The sequence below is a fragment of the Myotis brandtii genome, unplaced genomic scaffold (genome assembly GCF_000412655.1).
Source record: "Myotis brandtii unplaced genomic scaffold, ASM41265v1 scaffold576, whole genome shotgun sequence".
Lineage (NCBI taxonomy): Eukaryota > Metazoa > Chordata > Mammalia > Chiroptera > Vespertilionidae > Myotis > Myotis brandtii.
This window is the reverse complement of record NW_005370156.1, coordinates 232,102-250,453: the sequence shown is the minus strand read 5'-3', so window position 1 is coordinate 250,453 and position 18,352 is coordinate 232,102. Positions and strand designations below refer to the sequence as shown.

Sequence of the window (18,352 nt, the reverse complement as noted above, 5' to 3'; positions counted from 1 at the left end):
TCCTATATAATAAAAGGGTAATATGCAAATTGACCTTACCAGCAGAACGACCAGGAACTGGTGGTTGCTATGATGCGCACTGACCACCAGGGGGCAGATGCTCAACATAGGAGCTGCCTTTTGGTGGTCAGTGCGTTTCCACGGGAGCATCGCCTATATAATAAAAGGGTAATATGCAAATTGACCTTACCAGCAGAACGACCAGGAACAACTGGTTGCTATGATGCGCACTGACCACCAGGGGGCAGATGCTCAACATAGGAGCTGCCTTTTGGTGGTCAGTGCGTTTCCACAGGGGGAGCATCGCTCAGCCAGAAGCGGGCTCATGGCTGGCCAACACAGCAGTGGTAGCAGGAGCCTCTCCCACTTCCGCAACAGCACTAAGGACATCCGACTTCCAGCTTAGGCCCGCCTAAGCCAGCAGGTGGACATCCCCTGAGGGGTCCCAGACTGCGAAAGGGTGCAGGCCTCTAGTAAAATGACATAAGGTCCTAAGAAACAGGGGGAGAATATTTACTTTTGCGGACCAACAATGGCTTATTGATCTCAGGGCCTAAACTTGCTTCTTTCTGACACCGTGAAGTTACATACTCTTAAAAAAAAAAATCTAGAGAAGCATGAAATAAAATTTAAAATGTAAACCAGAAACACTCAAATTTTAGCTGTTGTCTTCAGGAAGAGATGGGAAGAACACAAAGCTTAGATAAAAATGGTAACTGGCATAATCTGAAAGAGGGAAGTGGTAATGTTTTCTGAGTGTGCAATAAAACACAAAAACTATTTTCCAGTAACTGAGAAAATCTTAAATTTCACCAGCAAATTCTTATCTCAATCAGACTTACCTTCCCACAGTCCAACTAATATGCATTACTCATTGGACTCTGTATATGAAATGTGTGTAACATCTGCTTATACGGGCATAAGGAAATAAAGCTCAGAGTCTATCAAAAAACAGAAGCAGTGTTGTATGTCAGACTATGAGCCATGTCTGTTTTAGAGGCAAGATTCCAGAGTGGAGATGTAAGCAGTGATTATGGTTATTTATTTGATTTAAAAAAGGAGCAGTAGGACAAAAAAAAAAAAAAAAAAAAAAAAATCGTCTACTGCTACTAAATCTAGAACATCTTGTGTGTCTTCACATGTCTTCACAGGCGTGTCCTTGCAACATAGCAGAAAGCTGGGAGATTAATCTGAATCCTGTTCTTTATCTGTTTTTTAAAAATCTGACAAAAAGAATCCAACTTTGTTTGGAAATGCTCACAAACCAGCATTTAAAGGGTAGAGAAATGCATTAGTCTTGGAGAAACCTTAGTATTTGAGTTAGCAGTAGTTAATGGCATGGGCTCCTGCATAGTTCTGTCCTGACTTTAAACCTCTGGGCAAATGAGTCTGGTGTTTCCATATCTTCTTTTGCAAAACAGGGAAAGGGACCTGCCCGCCTATGACTGTTCTAAATAAGTAAGTAAGTAAGTAAGTAAGTAAGTAAATAAATAAATAAATAAGACTACAGATGTGCAATGTCTAGCATGATGCTGGCCACAATGAATGTTAACTCATATTCAGAAGTCTACAAAAGAGACATAAAGCAGCACTGTAAGCAGAAACAGTAATAATGAATCAGAAAATAAGACATCCACAGGGCAAAAGTTGCACTCAACGAAGTTGTTCTCTTTAGGCTTAATAATACAAACCTATTCTTAAATAACGCGATTGCTAGGGGTGGCAGCATCCATCTGGGCCTGTGAGGGAGGAGGTCTGGTGTACGCTGTATTGTACAGCTTCTAACTCAAGTGACTGCTGTCGGCACCTTCCAATTTTCCAAATTCTGTACTTTCATCTCTTCTACCCCCTCTTTTTTCTCATTTATTTACTCTTTATCTTTCTTCCCTTCTCTATGACTGAAACATGCCAACGAGAGCTGTTTGGGCCTTGACAATCGTCCTTTCCTGTCTTAACCTAAACTCTAATGACTATACAGAGAGACATTTGGTAGGACTGAGCAATGATGCCCCCACAAGAGGTGTGTTAGAGTCGATTGCAGAAGTAAAAAGATCTAACAGGCAAAAAAATGGGTGTTTACCTATGCCGCCATCTTGGTCTCTCTCAAGACCACCACTTATTAATGACACGCCCTATCTAAGTGTCACATTTCACAAGCCTCGGCCTTTTCATCTGTAAAATGGGGATAAGAAGTACCAACTTCAAAAGGTTATCGTAAGAACCCTACCCTATATAATAAAACCCTAATATGCGAATCGACCGAACGGCGGAACGCTATGACGCGCACTGACCATCAGGGGGCAGACGCTCAATGCAGGAGCTGCCCCTGGTGGTCAGTGTTCTCCCACGGGGCTCTCATCGTCCAGCTCACAGCTGGTAAGTACAGCGGCATTGGCGAGAGCCTCTCCCGCCTCCACTGCAGGCAGGTGGTAAGGAGTGAGGGGTCCCGGACTGTGAGAGCCCCGGACTGCGAGAGGGATGTCTGACTGTGAGTCTAAGCTGGCAGGCAGACATCCCCCAAGGGGTCCCGGACTGCGAGAGGGTGCAGGCCGGGCTGAGGAAACACACACACACACACACACACACACACACACACACACACTGCACAAATTTCATGCACCGGGCCTCTAGTATACTGAATAACATATGTGAGAACCCTTTATAACTTTAGTTTATTGGGGAAATAAAAACCAATTCCTGACCAGTGACTTTTACCAACTGTTATCTGTGTTGACTGATTCTTGTTCAAAAACATAAAGGCTAATGGACAAAGTCAAGTCAAAAAGTCAAAATATTGTTAGCAGCTCAAATTCTAATCATCCTGAATAAGCCCATGATAGGTATTAAAACTCCATATTCTTCATTCCATTTTGGGCAACCTACATGTAAGTGGGCACTTTCCTTAGATACAAACTAGAGTGCCTTAGTCAACAAGCTGAAATCTGGGGAGACCAAAGTGGAAGAGCATTAGCCTCTCGTGAGAAAAGCAGGAGAGCTTCAAGTTTTAAATTCAACTGACAGGTAGCAAAGCAGTTAACAACTGGCAAGGGGGACGTTGAGAATGAACAGTGCCTGCCGAGGGCGTGTTTCATCTCAGCTGGGGGTGGTGCCCTTTATTCTCACTGCCATCTGTGTCCCTGTGACTGTGCCGCTCAGTTGCTCTGGGTCTTGGCCATTACCATAAACTGTTTCTAGTTTCAAAAGAATCAGTAAATATTGATTGTCATGGCAACAGTGTGACCTCTCTGAACATCTTCCTATTTCTTCATTTCCTTTGTGCCCCATAGCTGGAGAGGCCTGCTCCTTCCTTCCCAGGTTGTGTGCACCCTCCTTCTTCAGGTCACTGCGTTTTTTATTTCCATCTGCTCTGATCTACACTGCCCCTCCCTGCTAAGCCTCACAGAGAGGCAGTGAGCTCATTAGTCCGAGCCCCACTTCTGTAACAGCAGCTAAGACAGAGGGAAGGGCATGTTTCTGATCCCGCTGCCAGGTCGTGAAGCCCAAGAATGATGACCCTGACACGTCCAACACCTGCTTTCCTTCACCTCCACTTCTCTCCTTATTAAGTTCTGCCTAAGGTCAGACATTAGGTGATTCTCGTCTATTATCAGAAAAAAGACATCAATTCTGCAGCCACTGATTACCTGCATTTGGCAAACAACTGGTCAAAAGGCAAAAAGAACTGGAGTGTGCTGCACCCAGAATGGTCACAGTTCGAGAGGAACATGGCTATATTCTACATGACTCCCTCAACCAAGTTAAAATATTGACTAAACTGCTTTGTAAATACCCCCAAAATAGAATAACTCCGAAGAAATCAAACTTCAAACAAAAGATCCCATCTGTGGCAGAGAGGTTCTGGATGGCCTCCTGGTACTCACACCCTTGGGATCACTCCTCTCAAGTGCCGGTGGACCTGTGACTGGTGTCTAACCAATGGAACATGGCGATGGAGACTGGATGCCACTTTTGTGAATTGGGAGTAAGGTTCTAACGTCCATCTGCTGGCAGAGTCTCTATGGACGCTCTCCTCATTGGTTCTGATGAACAAGCTGCCATGTTGTAAGCCCCCGTGGGGAGAACCCCATGTGGCAAAGAACTGATGGCGGCTAGGGCGGACAGTCAGCAAGGAACTGAGCCCTCGTCCAGCTGCCCGCAAGGAACTCACGCCTGACAACAGCCATGTGAGCTTGGACGTGGAGCCATCCCTGCAGGTTTCCAGGTGAGACCGGGCTGACGCCTTGGTGGCAGCTTCATGAGAGACCCTGAAGCAGAGGCCTCAGCTAGCTGTGCCTTCATTCCTGGCCCACAGAACTGGGAGACAGTAAATGTATTGTTTTAAGCTGCTACATTTGTAGTCATTTGTTACACAGCAAATGACTGTGGGCCACCATCCAAGCCAAGATGGTAAACATTTAAATTTTTACAATAGAATATTACTCAGCAATAAAAAAGAATGAAATGTTGCCATTTGCAACAACATGGATGGACCTAGAAAGTATTATGATAAGTGGAATAGTCAGAGAAAGGCAAATACCGAATGATTTCACTTATATGTGGAATCTAAAAAACAAAGCCAAAAACAAATGAATAAATTAAACAAAACAGACTAGATATAGAAATAAGCTGATGTTTGCCAAAGGGGAGAGTATTAAGGGGATGGATGAAATTAAAACAAAAAGTTTAAATAATAAGAACAAATACATTTTCCCCTATTAAAATACAGGCAATTTTTCATGTTGGGAATTTGCTAGTTTAAAAAGATGATAATTTATTTATAAGACATTATTTCCTCTCCCAGGTCTCTCCTTTTAACCTCATACCTTCGTTCCATTGCGTTAAGATTTCATCAGAAGCCTGAAACTTTTCTTCCCTTTTACTTAACAAACCATAAATACTCAAAATTTCAAAACTTACGTCTTGCGTTTAATCCCATCCAACCAAAAACTGAAGAACTTAGACTTAAAAAACAAATTGGTATTTCCAAGTGAACTTCCTTATTTTTCCTCGCCCCTGAATTCTCTGCAGACCTTTTAGCTACCTATTCATATCTTCAGATACATAAGCCAGTTTTTTAGACTCCTGCAAATAATTCTTTTCTACGTTGAAAGTTTCAGTCATTACAGTCTTGAAAAACTGCAAATTGTTTTTACTTACATCTGGAAGTCTGTACAGCTTCATTGTTCTCTGTAAAGTCATATTTCTACTCAAGTGAGAAAATTTCACTTCTACCAATTTTCTGGGGTTTAGTGACCGATGCCAGTATCTGGAATACAATAAAGTTTGAAAGTCGGACTGATTTCTGACTCTCCAAGTTTTTACTCTGTCTAACTCAGCTGTGGTAGAACATTTAATGAATACTTATGTTATGCCTGGCACAATGCTGGATGCAATTATTCCAATGCAATTATTTCTTTCTTTATTTTATCAGTCATTTTTTACCTCTAAAATATGCCCTGCATCCCTAGTTATGTTCCTCTGTAGTTTGTGATCTTTCATCTCTTTCAGTATAGAGGTATCTTAAAATTGTAAAAGTCTTATGAATAATGACCAGTTTGAAAGTATTTCATAACCATCCCTGATTCTATAGAAAGCAACCCAAAAGTTTAAAAACTTGAAAATATTCCCCCTAAATTAGTACAGCCTTCATATTTATCTAACAAACAACCAATAAAACAACTTTTTTCTTTCTTTTTTTAAAAGTTGGTTTCAGAGAGAGAGAGAAACATTGATCAGTTGTCTCCCATACACACCCTGATGGGGGACCAAACCCGCAACCGGGGCATGTGCTCCAACTGGGAATCAAACTGGCAACCTTTAGTGCACAGGACAACACCCAACTAATTGAGTCACACCAACCAGGGCATGAAACGAACTTGAATTTCTTGAGTGATCCCAGTTTAGGTACTGGGCTAAATGATTTGTATTAACATGTACCTATAAGTACCAAGTGCTACCCAATTGCGCCACAAGAACTCCAATATGCACCTGTGAAGTCTTATTTATCCTGTTTATTTGTGAATAATTTCATAGGACATAGTAATTTTATGGTTTAATTTTTTTATACTATGTTTACCTGAAGTTTCATTTTATTTGAATAAATGAAAATAGTGGAGGGAGAGAAACTGATTCTTCAGAAGCAGGTTAGTCAAGTGACAACCTGACACTCAACTTTCTCCCTGGATTAACCTCTGAAAGCTTGGTAAGAGCAGACTGAGTCATAAAATCAGAGCTTATGCCTTTTCTTATTCTTAGCAAACAAGAATGTCTAGGCTTTTTTACCAGACATTTGGAACAGCACTGCAGAGCACGTATAAGACTGAGTGTTAGAGGAGAAAAGGAAATGGTATCACCCTGGATATTTCCACATCACGATGCCTGGGGTTTCTCTATGTGTTTTTCCTGTAATGTATACAATTAGGGCATAACTGGGTCACCCACATGCAGAATCTGATAAGATGTTGCTCTGGATATAATGCAATCCCCAGGACCCCTGAGAGGTGCCTCGACCAGACCAGACCTTCCAGTCTTTCAAATGGAAGAGACACTGAAATACAGCTCCTGATCATTGGCATACAAGTGGCTGTACGGTAACTGGAAAGAAGACTGGATTCAGTGGTTCTTGCTTCTAGTCTCCATCTCTGCTATCAACCAACTACATAATCACAGGTCAGCCAAAATCCCTCTGAGCTACACAACTCACAAGTGAGAATAACACTTCCAGCAACAGGGTAGGAAGGCTCAATGTTTAGGTACAGGTAAGGTGCAAGGTAAGGGTGTTGCTATTACCTGCACGTGGCCACTGGCTTTGGAAGAACCACGCCAGCAGTATAAACGGCCTGGAAAATCCCTTCTAGGTTCACTCTTCTAGTTATTTCTCGAATTAACACTGGGGCTACCCGTTTTGATCTCAATTTTTTATGAACACAAAGAAAGTTGATTTCCACCATCTTCTTCACACTAAGAAATAAAGAAAATCAGAGCAAACTTAAGATGAACATGTTTTTTAAAATAAGACAACACCCATAAAATTTCAAAGAATAAAAATGAAAAGATCTCCTTATATCTAATATTAAAGAAATATATTCTTTCCTCTAGACCAGTAGTCGGCAAACTCATTAGTCAACAGAGCCAAATATCAACAGTACAATGATTGAAATTTCTTTTGAGAGACAAATTTTTAAACTTAAACTATATAGGTAGGTACATTGTTATTAACTTAATTAGGGTACTCCTAAGGCTAAGGAAGAACCACACTCAAGGGGCCAAAGAGCCGCAGTTTGCCAACCACGGCTCTAGACATTTCACAAATTCAGACCGATACACTATTTCCCATACACCCCTACTTTATAACTCTAGACTACAGAGATGCAAATCTCTTATTCTAAATAAATTTTAGGTCTTTGTTTGAAGTTTTTAAAAAGTTTTTGGTTTAGAAACTGGACCTGAGGTGCCTCAGAGTTTCTCTATGTGTTTTTCCTGTAATGTATACAATTATGGCATCACTGGTCACCCACATGCAGAATCTGATAAGATGTTGCTCTGGATATAATGCAATCCCCAGGACCCCTGAGAGGTGCCTTGACCAGACCAGACCTGGTGCTATTCTGAGCTACACTAAACCTTCTAGAGCTCCAAAGCCCATTCCCGGGTATGCAGGTATGCAAGCATTTCATTGAGCACACAGCATTCCTTGGGAGCAAATGTTTTTTTAGCAGCAAACAACCCATTGTATTGAAAGGTAAAACGATCTATTATGCACTAGATCTTTGACTTTCAAGAGCTGGGTCTTTGACTTTCTAGACTGAAGACCCAGAGCAAAAATGCAACACACACTTATCCTATGAAAGAGAAAGACTTTTAAAAAACCTCTCCTAAAACTTTCTAAAGTAATTTCCCCAGAAATAAATCTAAAATACCTATTTACAGCTTTATTTATTCCACTACATTCATATATACATGCACATGTATGTTCATATATGTACACAAACATATCTCTGTGTGTGCATGTATGAGACTGAGAGGCAGAGGAAGAAAAAGAGAGTTGTCCTTTTTGTTGTTCACAAACCAATGTTTAAAAAATTAATAGACTTTATTTTTTAGAGCAGTTTTAAGTTCAAAAGTGAGCAGAATGTGCAGAGTTCCCCCATACCCTCCTCCTCCCCCCACAACCTCCCCTCTATCAATAGCCTGGATTAAGTCACTTTTAAAAGCCTCTTATAACTGCAATCCTTGAAAAAGCAACACATCAAAACTGACACGGGCAAGCTTTCATATGTACCTGTCGTAAATCCGAATGTTTGCTGGGATGGCACTTATGAACCCTACCAGTTTTTTGTTGGAAGACACTCTGACTCCACAGTGCCACTGAAGAAGCCAGCCTGGGGGACGCAGAGCCCTGGAATCAACGTAGGCAAGGAAAACAGGGGCCAGTTAGTGTCCAAGAATACAGGGACAGACAGAGACGCGCCAGCCTGCCTCCCCACCACAGCCAGTGAGGCCAGCAAGACTCACCACAGCAGGAACTCGGGCGAATAGTCAAACCGGAACATGTTGTCATCGTCCTCTACATAATTCTCATTTAACAAGGTGTACAACTCCTTGAGCTGCAAGACCAAACAGGTGTGGGTTTATGGTGCTCAGAACCCACTCAGAAGCAATCCGCATGAACGCAAGTGTTGAATTTGAGCGTTTTACTCACCACTTCTGCATTACCCAAATCTAACGTGTCCCACATAAAGCCCTGTGGCAAGGAGTATGGTTCTTGGCGCACATTGTCTTTATCTGCTTCAATTGCACCATGAGATGTTATCACTTCATCTGAAGAGGAGAGAATAGAAGACAAAAAGAGAGAATATTCAGTTACAAAGCATTCTGATGATCCAAAATGGTCCGTTACATAAAATAAAACCATATTTAGGGCCCTTGGGGTTAATATAATCATTAACATACTATTATTTCAGCTACTTCTAGAGTGAAAAAGGGTGGCTAGGTAGTGGTGGAGAATAACAGCTATTTCACCACTAAAAGGAGAAATCCTCTGTCATACAATGACAAAGTGTACAATGAAACGATGGTGATTTCTGTCTCGACCCCGAGATTACAGATTAATTGTACAGCAAGCACCATGGGAGACAACAGAGGTTTGATGACAGACTTTTATTCTGCACTTCAAGTAACTAGAGGAGGGGGGACAGGGGACGGAGTGAGGGGAGAAGACTGCAGTGACCTCTGACCACTTCCAGCAAAATCTAAAATTAATTTCAGAACTGTTACTGTCTCTCCACCTGGATTGCTGGCAGCACAGTTCAAGTCATCGATGTCTTAGCAATTTCCACAAAGGTGCCCTTTTCCCATTTCTTCCCTGCAGCTTGCCAATGTGGCTGGGATAAAACCCAGACTCCAACCATGCCGCTGCCTGCCTGGCCCCCTGGGACCCCCACCCGGCCCAGCTCCCAGGCTTAGCCACACTGACTGCCCTCATGCTGGCCCCAGCTCAGAGCCCTCGCAAGGCCCTCCCCATGCTCTTTACTCGGCTGGCCACTTAAATTTTTTCAGATATAAGTTTACACACAGCTTTCTCACAGCATCCTTCCCTGACTAAAGCTTTTTCCTACCTGGAGTATATCCTCCTCCCAACCCCTACCTGGCCACCACTTACCCTACTTTCATGCCACTATTTCCCCAATATGTACCCCGGTGCCTGGCATTTAATAACAAACACACAACAAATATCTGCTAAATATAATTCAGCCATAAAAAAAAGAAGGAAATCATGCCATTTGGACAACATGGATGGACCTTGAAGGTGTTATGCTAAGTGAAAAAAGTCAGACAGAGAAAGACAAATTACCATATGATCTCACTTATATGTGGAATCTAAAAAAATAGGAAAACCAAAACGAACTCATGGATACAGAAAACAGATTGGTGGTTGTCAGAGGCAGGAGACGGAGGGTGGAGAAGTGGGTAAAGGGGGTCAAAAGGTACACACTTTCAGTTATAAGATAAATAAGTCCTTTAATGTATAGCATGGTGACTATAATTCATAATATAGTACATATTTGAAAGTTTGCTAAGAGAATATATCTTAAAAGTTCTCATTACAAAAACAATTCTGTAACTATGTGTGGTGATGGATATTAACTTTTAAGAAGAAAAGTATTACTTTTGTATAAATTTCTAACCTGTGGTATGAAACAAGTTATATAAGTGAAATAAAGCCTCTTTTGTGTTTTTTGATTGTTGTTAACCCAGCTTTGTTCTGGGGAGGGCGGGAGGAGAAAGGCAGAAAAGCTTACTTAGTTTGGGTACTGGCTGTGTGTCCCAGAACTGGTATCTGTGTTTGGCAGCCTCACCGATGCTCCTGGTGGGGCCCTGGCACGCCGACAACAGCTCCATTGCTCTCTGGATGTCCTGCAACTTCTGCACTGGGATGGCAGGATTCTGCAACAGCAAAGGCACACAGACACAGACGGTGAGGAAGCTGCCGCCACTCCAAAGCCTGGGGCAGAGACACGTGCATCTGCCTTGGAGACTACAACACCGAAAAACGAGTAGTCTTCCTCTAAAGCTGGTCAGGGCCTTGGCCTCATGTATGCTAACACATTAAGATGTAAGCAATATTACGTTAAAGATAACCACGGCTCTATAGTTTTACTGGGGCTCTGACAGTCTGGGAAAGCTACAGTAAATAGAACTACCCTTCACTCTAGTTTCCCAACCATCTGCAAATGGCCTTGACCATTACTCATCTGAGCGGAGCAGCAAAAAGGGGTGACATGCAACACATGCATTACTGTCATTCGGCAGCCAGCCAGCCACTAGCCTTGCTTTTATTGTCAGGGTTAATGCTCTGCAGTAGCAATGTGGGCACAATCTGTCATTCGGCAGCCAGCCAGCCACTAGCCTTGCTTTCGGGGTTAATGCTCTGCAGTAGCAATGTGGGCACAAAGGAAATAACTTCCAGGATGGAAACTAGGCAGACAAGTTCATTAAGAAGAAGAACGAACGGAATCTGAATTTAGTACGAGCTGGGAAGAAAGTGAATCAGGAAAGGAAACCTCTAGGGATGCCTTCCTCCTGGACCACACCTCCCTCTCCTCACCCTGACACCCCGGAAACAAACCTTCCAACAAGGACCAGCAGTGTCCTCCGGGAATTCAAATCAGGGGCCACCCTAGCCTGTTCGAAACTAAACTCCTTTTTATAAGGTAAAACATATTTTCAGTCTATAAAGTTGAGAATACCTTTAAATTCTAATGTTCCTTCCTCAAAGCCAATATTTCTGTCATCTGAAGATTCCCCAGCTCTTGTTTTGTAAAGTCCCTCAACTAATGTCACACTGCCTGCAAAATGAAACTATTCTCGAAATTAGAGAATGAATAGTATGTAGGACTGAATATGGATATCGGGTTTGCCATATGCTTTTGATGCCATCCAAAGAATGCTAGCTCTTCACTGCAGTTCAGAAGTGGTTATAAGGAGTTTCAGAGCCCGTAGGCTGCCTGTATGCCAACACACCATGGACACCAAGGAAAGGGACCACTGACCCTCAATGGTGTATAAACAGTAGCTCTGAACTTCTGCTCAACTTTGACCCTCATGTGTGTGGTCTGGAGCAAATCTTCTAACCTGGACGCTTACTTTGTTTGGCCAGGTACAAAACGGGGTTAATTTAATACAGACTGTCCTGTGTTGCTTTGCTCACTGGATTCCCTTAAGATTCTTGCCACTAACATGATTCAAGGAAACAAAGTGCTGGAGTCTAACCAGAGGTAGGTTATTGTCTTAACATCTTCCCTTATAAGTCTAACAGCATCAGCCAGGACTGCCACGAGTTTTGTAAGTTGTTTATCCTTTATTTTGACTAAAGTCTAAATCATAAGGGACATAACTCAATTACACATACTAATTTAACAAAATACTTTTGCTGTTCTAAAAAGGCTAGTGCATGTCTTAATTTCTCATTTGCATCTCTTTGGAACCTCCAACATAAAGTAACTAGTTTCTAGCAAAGTGAAAATCTATAGTCAAATGGACCCCCAGCAGCACAGCCTGTTATGAGACCTATGCCCCAAACAGGAATTAAGAGCACAGCACATCAGCTAATAGTGCGTGAACATGCACCCATTTATCTTTAAAAAGGCAGAGTAGAACCCACTCTTTCAGAACAGACCTCTAGTGTCTTCCCTGAACTTGTCATGGTAGTTCTTCCTTCCCTAATGCGAGTTAAATCCCCTAACACTAACGTAGCAAACTGCAACTATTTTATAGCAAACATGAGTCAGCATCTTTGTGCCAAAGGAGCCAATGATATCCCAACTCCATTAAGAGGCACTCAGAGTGCTTTCTAGTAGTGTTTACATGAAATCGCCATTTATGAATTTACATTCCATTGGGATTAATTTATATCCCAGTAGCATATGATTAATTTAAATGCTTTGTTAAAGTAGATTACAGTAAGCACAATTTTCAAATCCATGGTGACAAAGCAGTAAGGAAAACTCAGCTAGGATAAATTCTTAAACCTATCCATCCACCTTCAGTAGGAGCACCACCTGGGGAGGAATGAATTAGTGTTAGGAAAGGTGAGAATGTATACCAACCCACATTAGCTTCCCACTAAATATTCCTAAGAGAGTCAGGCAGGCCTCTTTTCCTCCTTATCTGCTCCTATGATATAAGCACAACTGTTCTCTTCACCTATTATTTTCCAAATTTAATACTTTGAAAATCTACAAGAACCCAGACAAATATTTCATTCTGGTTCTTGAGTGTACACCAGCATATTCTCTAAGCTGGGTCCACAGCAATTTACAGTGTTATCTAGAGCTGGCATCAGCTTAAAAGAAATGAGCCTAACTTTTAAAAAATTCTATGGAGAATAGCCCACATTTAAACAATTTTAACTTATTCTTAATTTTAAAAAGAAAAGAATTTCTCTACCATATAATGCTAACAGTTCCTCCAGCCTTGGCTGGCTCTAGTTTCTTATAAGTGACCAGAAACAGGGGAGAGCTCAAAATAACTAGGTTTCAGAGATGAGAAGCTGATGGTGATGATAGAAGCAATAAGGAAATGGTCACAACTGCATATATGTGACACCGTGTTTATCTGACGAAGCAACGTTTAGAAATGTGAAAAAAAAATCTTGCAAGCTTATGGTGTACCTTACATGAGTTACCTTGGAAATTATGTCCGGTGGATAGAATATTTATTACCTGAGAACCAAGGTGAAAAGCTAGGGAGGAAGACTCCATTTTCTTCTTACCCCACAAAGGCAATCAGGGGGAAATTGGGGCAAGTAATTTTCCTTCTCAGTGATTCCTGGTCCTTAAGTGTAAAACAGGCAACAACAACAAAACTACCTGCAAGATTCACTTCACACGATACAATGCAAACAAACTTTGTACAAGAATAAAAATTTTAACCCCACAAAACTTGCATAGTGGTTTATAACTGCCAGGTAGACAGAGTGCTTTATAATATAAAAACCATTTTGTAAAAATGATCTAATTATAACTTCATAACAACCCTGTGAGTTGGGGAGAAGGCATCATCCCCATTTTGCAGATGAGGAAATGGGCTTAAGGAGGGGCAGAACCCTGTGCAAAGGCCAAGCTCGAGCGCCGTGGGTCAGGACAGAGCCCGGGTTCCCCATGGCACCTCCTGAGCCCCTCCCATGACACACACTACACGCATCAAAATAACTCTCTTTCATTATACTTCTAATTCTATTCCTTTTGGCTGCGAATTTCTTGCATCAAGAAGGCTCTGTGCTTCGCAGGGCCCAGCACACAAGGCCTATGTTCACAGCTAGGGTGATTGGGGTTGGCTCTCCAGAAAGGGTGCCTGCCAGCTGCACCACCAGCTGTACCAATCTGCCAGCACAGTGCCCAGGCAGATAACTTCCAGTTTGGTTAAATGGGTGTTTCTTCAGGGAAGACATTAAGCACTATTTCCCACCCGTAGCAATGGAATTAAGAATGGCCACTGAAGACTGTTCTGATTCAAAGTCAACGTAAGACTTACCCGTGGCTGCTCCCGCTGAAATCTGCTGCCAGATGATGTTGTGCTATTCAGATAATTAGACAGACACCCAGAAAAATTAAAATGTGAATATCTTCTGAACTAATAGTTATCAAATATTAAGTGTAACTTAAAAAAAACACAGCCCAATAGCTCACACTGAGACTTTGTTCTATGATTATAATCTATATACTAATTTGCTGAGAAATATGCAGGCGGTATCCTAGTACATACAAAAGCACAAAATGTACCTCTCTGTTATCTGGGTGCAGACATCAGATTTAAAAAGGCTTTAAGTACCCTCTGGTTACTGTCACAGTACAGTCACAACAAAACCCTCACTATATCTCTGATCCAACAGGGGGCTAAGCTGCACAAACCTGCTCTCAAATGCATGAGGAACCACACAGATTAAAATAAAACAGGGCTCTCACTTTTGAAGGCTGTTGAATCTTAATCTCCTGGGAATCAGATGCAGAGTCTGACTTGGTGCCTCCGGAATTTGGTTTCTCCTTTTTTCTCTTCTGTTTCTTCTTTTTCTTTTTGGCCCCCAAGTCCCCTCTGGAACCTCTGTTGGGAAATTCACAGAGGGTAAAACAACAACAAATCATTATATAAAATTAACCATTTAGAATAATATGTCATAATAGGGAAAAACTATGTTAGGATGTATGATTTTGATATTTATAAGAAATACACACACACACACACACACTTTAACAGCAGATAACTCACTTAATTTTCACTCCTTTTCAGTGTTAATAAGCACTAACTTTATAATCATTTGAAGTGCATATACATATTTTGAGGCATCCTGTATATATATTTGATTATATATATTTGGTTTTCATTGATGGTTCCTGGCCTACAGCTCCTAAAATCCTTGGAATTTCCTAGGTGATGAGCGCTTAAAGCAGTGGTTCTCAACCTTGGCTGCACATTAGAATCACCTGGGAATCTTTTTAAAATCCTGATTTCTGGGCCTCATCCTCCAGAAATTCTGTTTCTTTGTTACTAATGTTGTGGCCCCACCCCATAACAAAGAAACAGAATTTCTGGAGGATGAGGCCCAGAAATCAGGATTTTAAAAAGATTCCCAGGTGATTCTAATGTGCAGCCAAGGTTGAGAACCACTGGCTTAAAGATGTCTCTTATGTTAATGAGGTGACTTTTGGAAAGCACCTAAGTAAGGGCTGGTTGCCAATAGAGTCAACCATGTGATTAGATGGTTGGAACTTTCAGTGCCAAACCTCAACCTCCCGGGATGAGAGAGGGGCAAGAGAATAGCCGATGATTTAATGGTCATGCCTATGTAATGAAACCTTCATAAAACCCGTAGGGACAGGGTTCAGAGAGCTTCCAGGTTGGTGGAGGTGCTGGGAGAATGGTGTGCCTGGAGCGAAAATGGAAGCTCCATACCTTTCCCCAGGCCTTACTCTATGCATCTCTACCATCTGGACGTTACTGAGTTATATCTATAATAATAAAGGCGTAATATGCTAATTAGACCAGATGTCCTTCTGGACGTCCTTCTGGATGCCCTTCCAGACGAAGCCGGAGCTGCGAGGGAAGCCCGAGTCCCGGGTGCCTGCCGGCGACTGGAGGGAAGCCGGTGCTGACAGCTGGGGGAAGGAAGGCCTACTCTTGCACGAGTTTCGTGCATCAGGCCTCTAGTTCTTTTATAATAAACCAGTGATCTTTTAAGTAAAATATTTCAAAGTTGTGAGAGCTGCTCTAGAAAATTTATTAAACTCAAGGAGGGGTCTTGGGAACCTCTGATTTATAGCTGGTCAAAAGTCCATGTAAAAACCTGGGCACGTTACTTGTTCCTGAAAGTGGGGGCTTTTTTGGGGGAGAGAGGCACTCTTTCAGGACTAAGCCCTTAACCTGTGGGATCTGAGGCTGCCTCTGAGTAGACAGCGTCAGAATTGAGCTGAATCCTTGGATACTCTGCTGGTGTCTGAGAATTGCTTGTTGTGTGGGAATCTCCCCTACTACACACATGTTGGGATTGGGTCCAGGAACCCAAAATAGGATGTAAGCAGGAAATGAAATTTAGTCAGACAGGACAAGTAACTCAGAAGTCTACACTCAGTCATCCTGCAGAACGCTTAGATGTCATTCCAGCAGGAAAACTGTAGACATAAACCATACTTTATAACAGAAGTCAAACAGTTTTCACAGTTATTACTGCTCCACTAATCTACTTCTTAGTCAGCTTTTTAAATTGATCTTTAAAAAATATTTTTTATTGATTTTGAGAGAGAGCAAGGGAGAGGGAGAGAGAAAAACATTGATGTGAGAGAGAAACATCAATCCCGGCTGCCTCCTGCACGTCCCCCACTGGAAGTTGAACCTGTAACCCGGGCATGTGCCCCAACTGGGAATTGAACCGGCAACCCTTTGGTGCACAAGACAACACCCAACCAACTGAGCCACACTGGCCAGGGCACTGCAGCTTTTTAAAGGGAGAGATACATGTTGTCAAGATTCCATTATAAACATCTCTTGGGTACAACAAACCACTCATCTTGACATACAGAACCAAAGAAACTGCTTCTCAGCAGAGGGGGAAATTTTTCTTGATAAAAATTTTTACTAAAAGGATTAACAATAAAAAAACAACAACTCTACATGAAAACATTCACTGGTAAAACACTTCTGTTTGGAACCTTTGTCATCTATGGCTGCTTCTGAAGAACAAAAGAAACACAAGGGATTTAAAATTTCTATTTATTTGGGCCTATCTTTACCTATTCTCAGACGGTAAATTAAAATTTAGAATCAGAGATTATTATTGCACTTTTGCCTGATGTAGGAAAAAGTGATGGAAATAATTAGTTCCGTTCCGTTGTTCTCAATTAGCTCTATCGGTCCCCACCCATTTTCTTTCTTGAATTTTTACCTAATTTTAAAATACATATTTACCATAGAAAACACAATTGTCATTAATATATTAACATCCTTCTTATAATATTGTTCCTAAAGACAACCAATAGTTTTTCTGATATGTATTCTTTCAAAATTGTCTTTCTTTTCTAAGCATGCCTTCATTTTTACTTTGACTAAGTTTTAAACAAAAATTGAATCTTAAACATACCATTATGAAACTTCCTTTTTTTTTTCTCCTTTCACTTTACAATATGTCTGAACTTCTTTCCATGTCAGGATATACTGAGCTACATCATTTCTTTTTAGTTACTGGATAGCATTCCATTGTGTAAATATATCATATTTCATTCCTATATTAAAAATACTGCTGCCAAAAAATATTCTGATACTTACATTTTTGTTCATCATGCTAGTATGTCCAAAGGTGGAAATGCTAGGACAAGGGGCATGCACAGCTGCAGTTTTAGTAGATAATTAAGACTGCTTTAATAAATGCTATACCAATTTCCACTCCACCAATAGCAAATCGGACAGTTTCTGGTTCTGCATGTAAGGAGCTTAGAAGTCATTACTGCATCCTAACAAACTGAAAAATCAACAATTCTTCTTAAATCTGTAAAAGAGGTGAGGACACAGGACAAACTGCTGCCCCCAAAATTGGAGAGACAGAGAGGTGCATACAGAGTCCCGTTTCCAGGAGCAGAGACTCAGCAGCTGAAACCACCACAGGAACATCACCCAGGCAGGAAAACCTCCACTGGGACTGACCATGTGCTGGAGGCTACACGTGGACGAGTCTGAGAGTTAGAAACTCCAGGGGACCCGTCGGAGGGGTCGCTCACATTTTTGTGAGTTTTACCTCCAGGAGCCCAAGCAGGTTCCCACAATAAGTATCGGAGAAAAGTCCCCTTCTGCTTCCACCAGCGGGGAGAGAAAATCTTAAAAAACCCAGAGCACTCTGCTCTTCCTAACAAGGTCTGCCCTGAGGAGAGCCTAGTTGGCCACAGCCTACCTGCTGGGAGATGACCAGAGCCTAACTGACCTGGGGAAGGGAAATACCCAGCTCTGACCCACACAAGCCATTCTGTGCCACCTAAGGAGGATGGAGAAAACAGAAGTCCAGAGGCACAGGCTCACTAAGACTGGGGCCTGATTATAGGGCTATAGAGCACTTCCCCTCCCCCACACCTCACCACCACCAAAAACCTCTTCATAGCAGTTCCTTTTATCCAGTATATCATGTCCAGCTAAAAAGAAAAAATTACAAGGCATACTAAAAGACCAAAACACAACTGGAAAAGACAGAGCAAGCATAAGAACTAGATGTAACAAGGATGTTGCAATGATCAGGCTAGGAATTTAAAACATCTATGATTAATATGCTAAGGGCTCAAATGGACAAAGTAAAAAGCATAAAAGAGGTGGGCAA

The 18,352-nt window shown here is 41.7% G+C and overlaps 1 protein-coding gene across 4 annotated transcripts in view; it reads right to left on the bottom strand.

Moving 5' to 3' along the window:
- NMT2 (N-myristoyltransferase 2) overlaps positions 1–14,657 on the bottom strand; it is a 37,310-nt gene extending 22,653 nt beyond the window's left edge. For all 4 annotated transcript variants that reach the window (XM_014549933.1, XM_014549932.1, XM_014549934.1 and 1 more), the window contains exons 1-7: positions 14,466–14,657; positions 10,302–10,446; positions 8,702–8,820; positions 8,515–8,606; positions 8,282–8,398; positions 6,790–6,960; positions 5,158–5,266 (exon numbers count right to left, since the gene is read on the bottom strand). In XM_014549933.1, the coding sequence (XP_014405419.1) occupies positions 5,158–5,266; positions 6,790–6,960; positions 8,282–8,398; positions 8,515–8,606; positions 8,702–8,820; positions 10,302–10,446; positions 14,466–14,642 (930 nt within the window). In that variant the 5' untranslated portion in view covers positions 14,643–14,657. The remainder of the gene's footprint in view (positions 1–5,157; positions 5,267–6,789; positions 6,961–8,281; positions 8,399–8,514; positions 8,607–8,701; positions 8,821–10,301; positions 10,447–14,465) is intronic.
- Between the last annotated feature and the right edge of the window lie 3,695 nt (positions 14,658–18,352).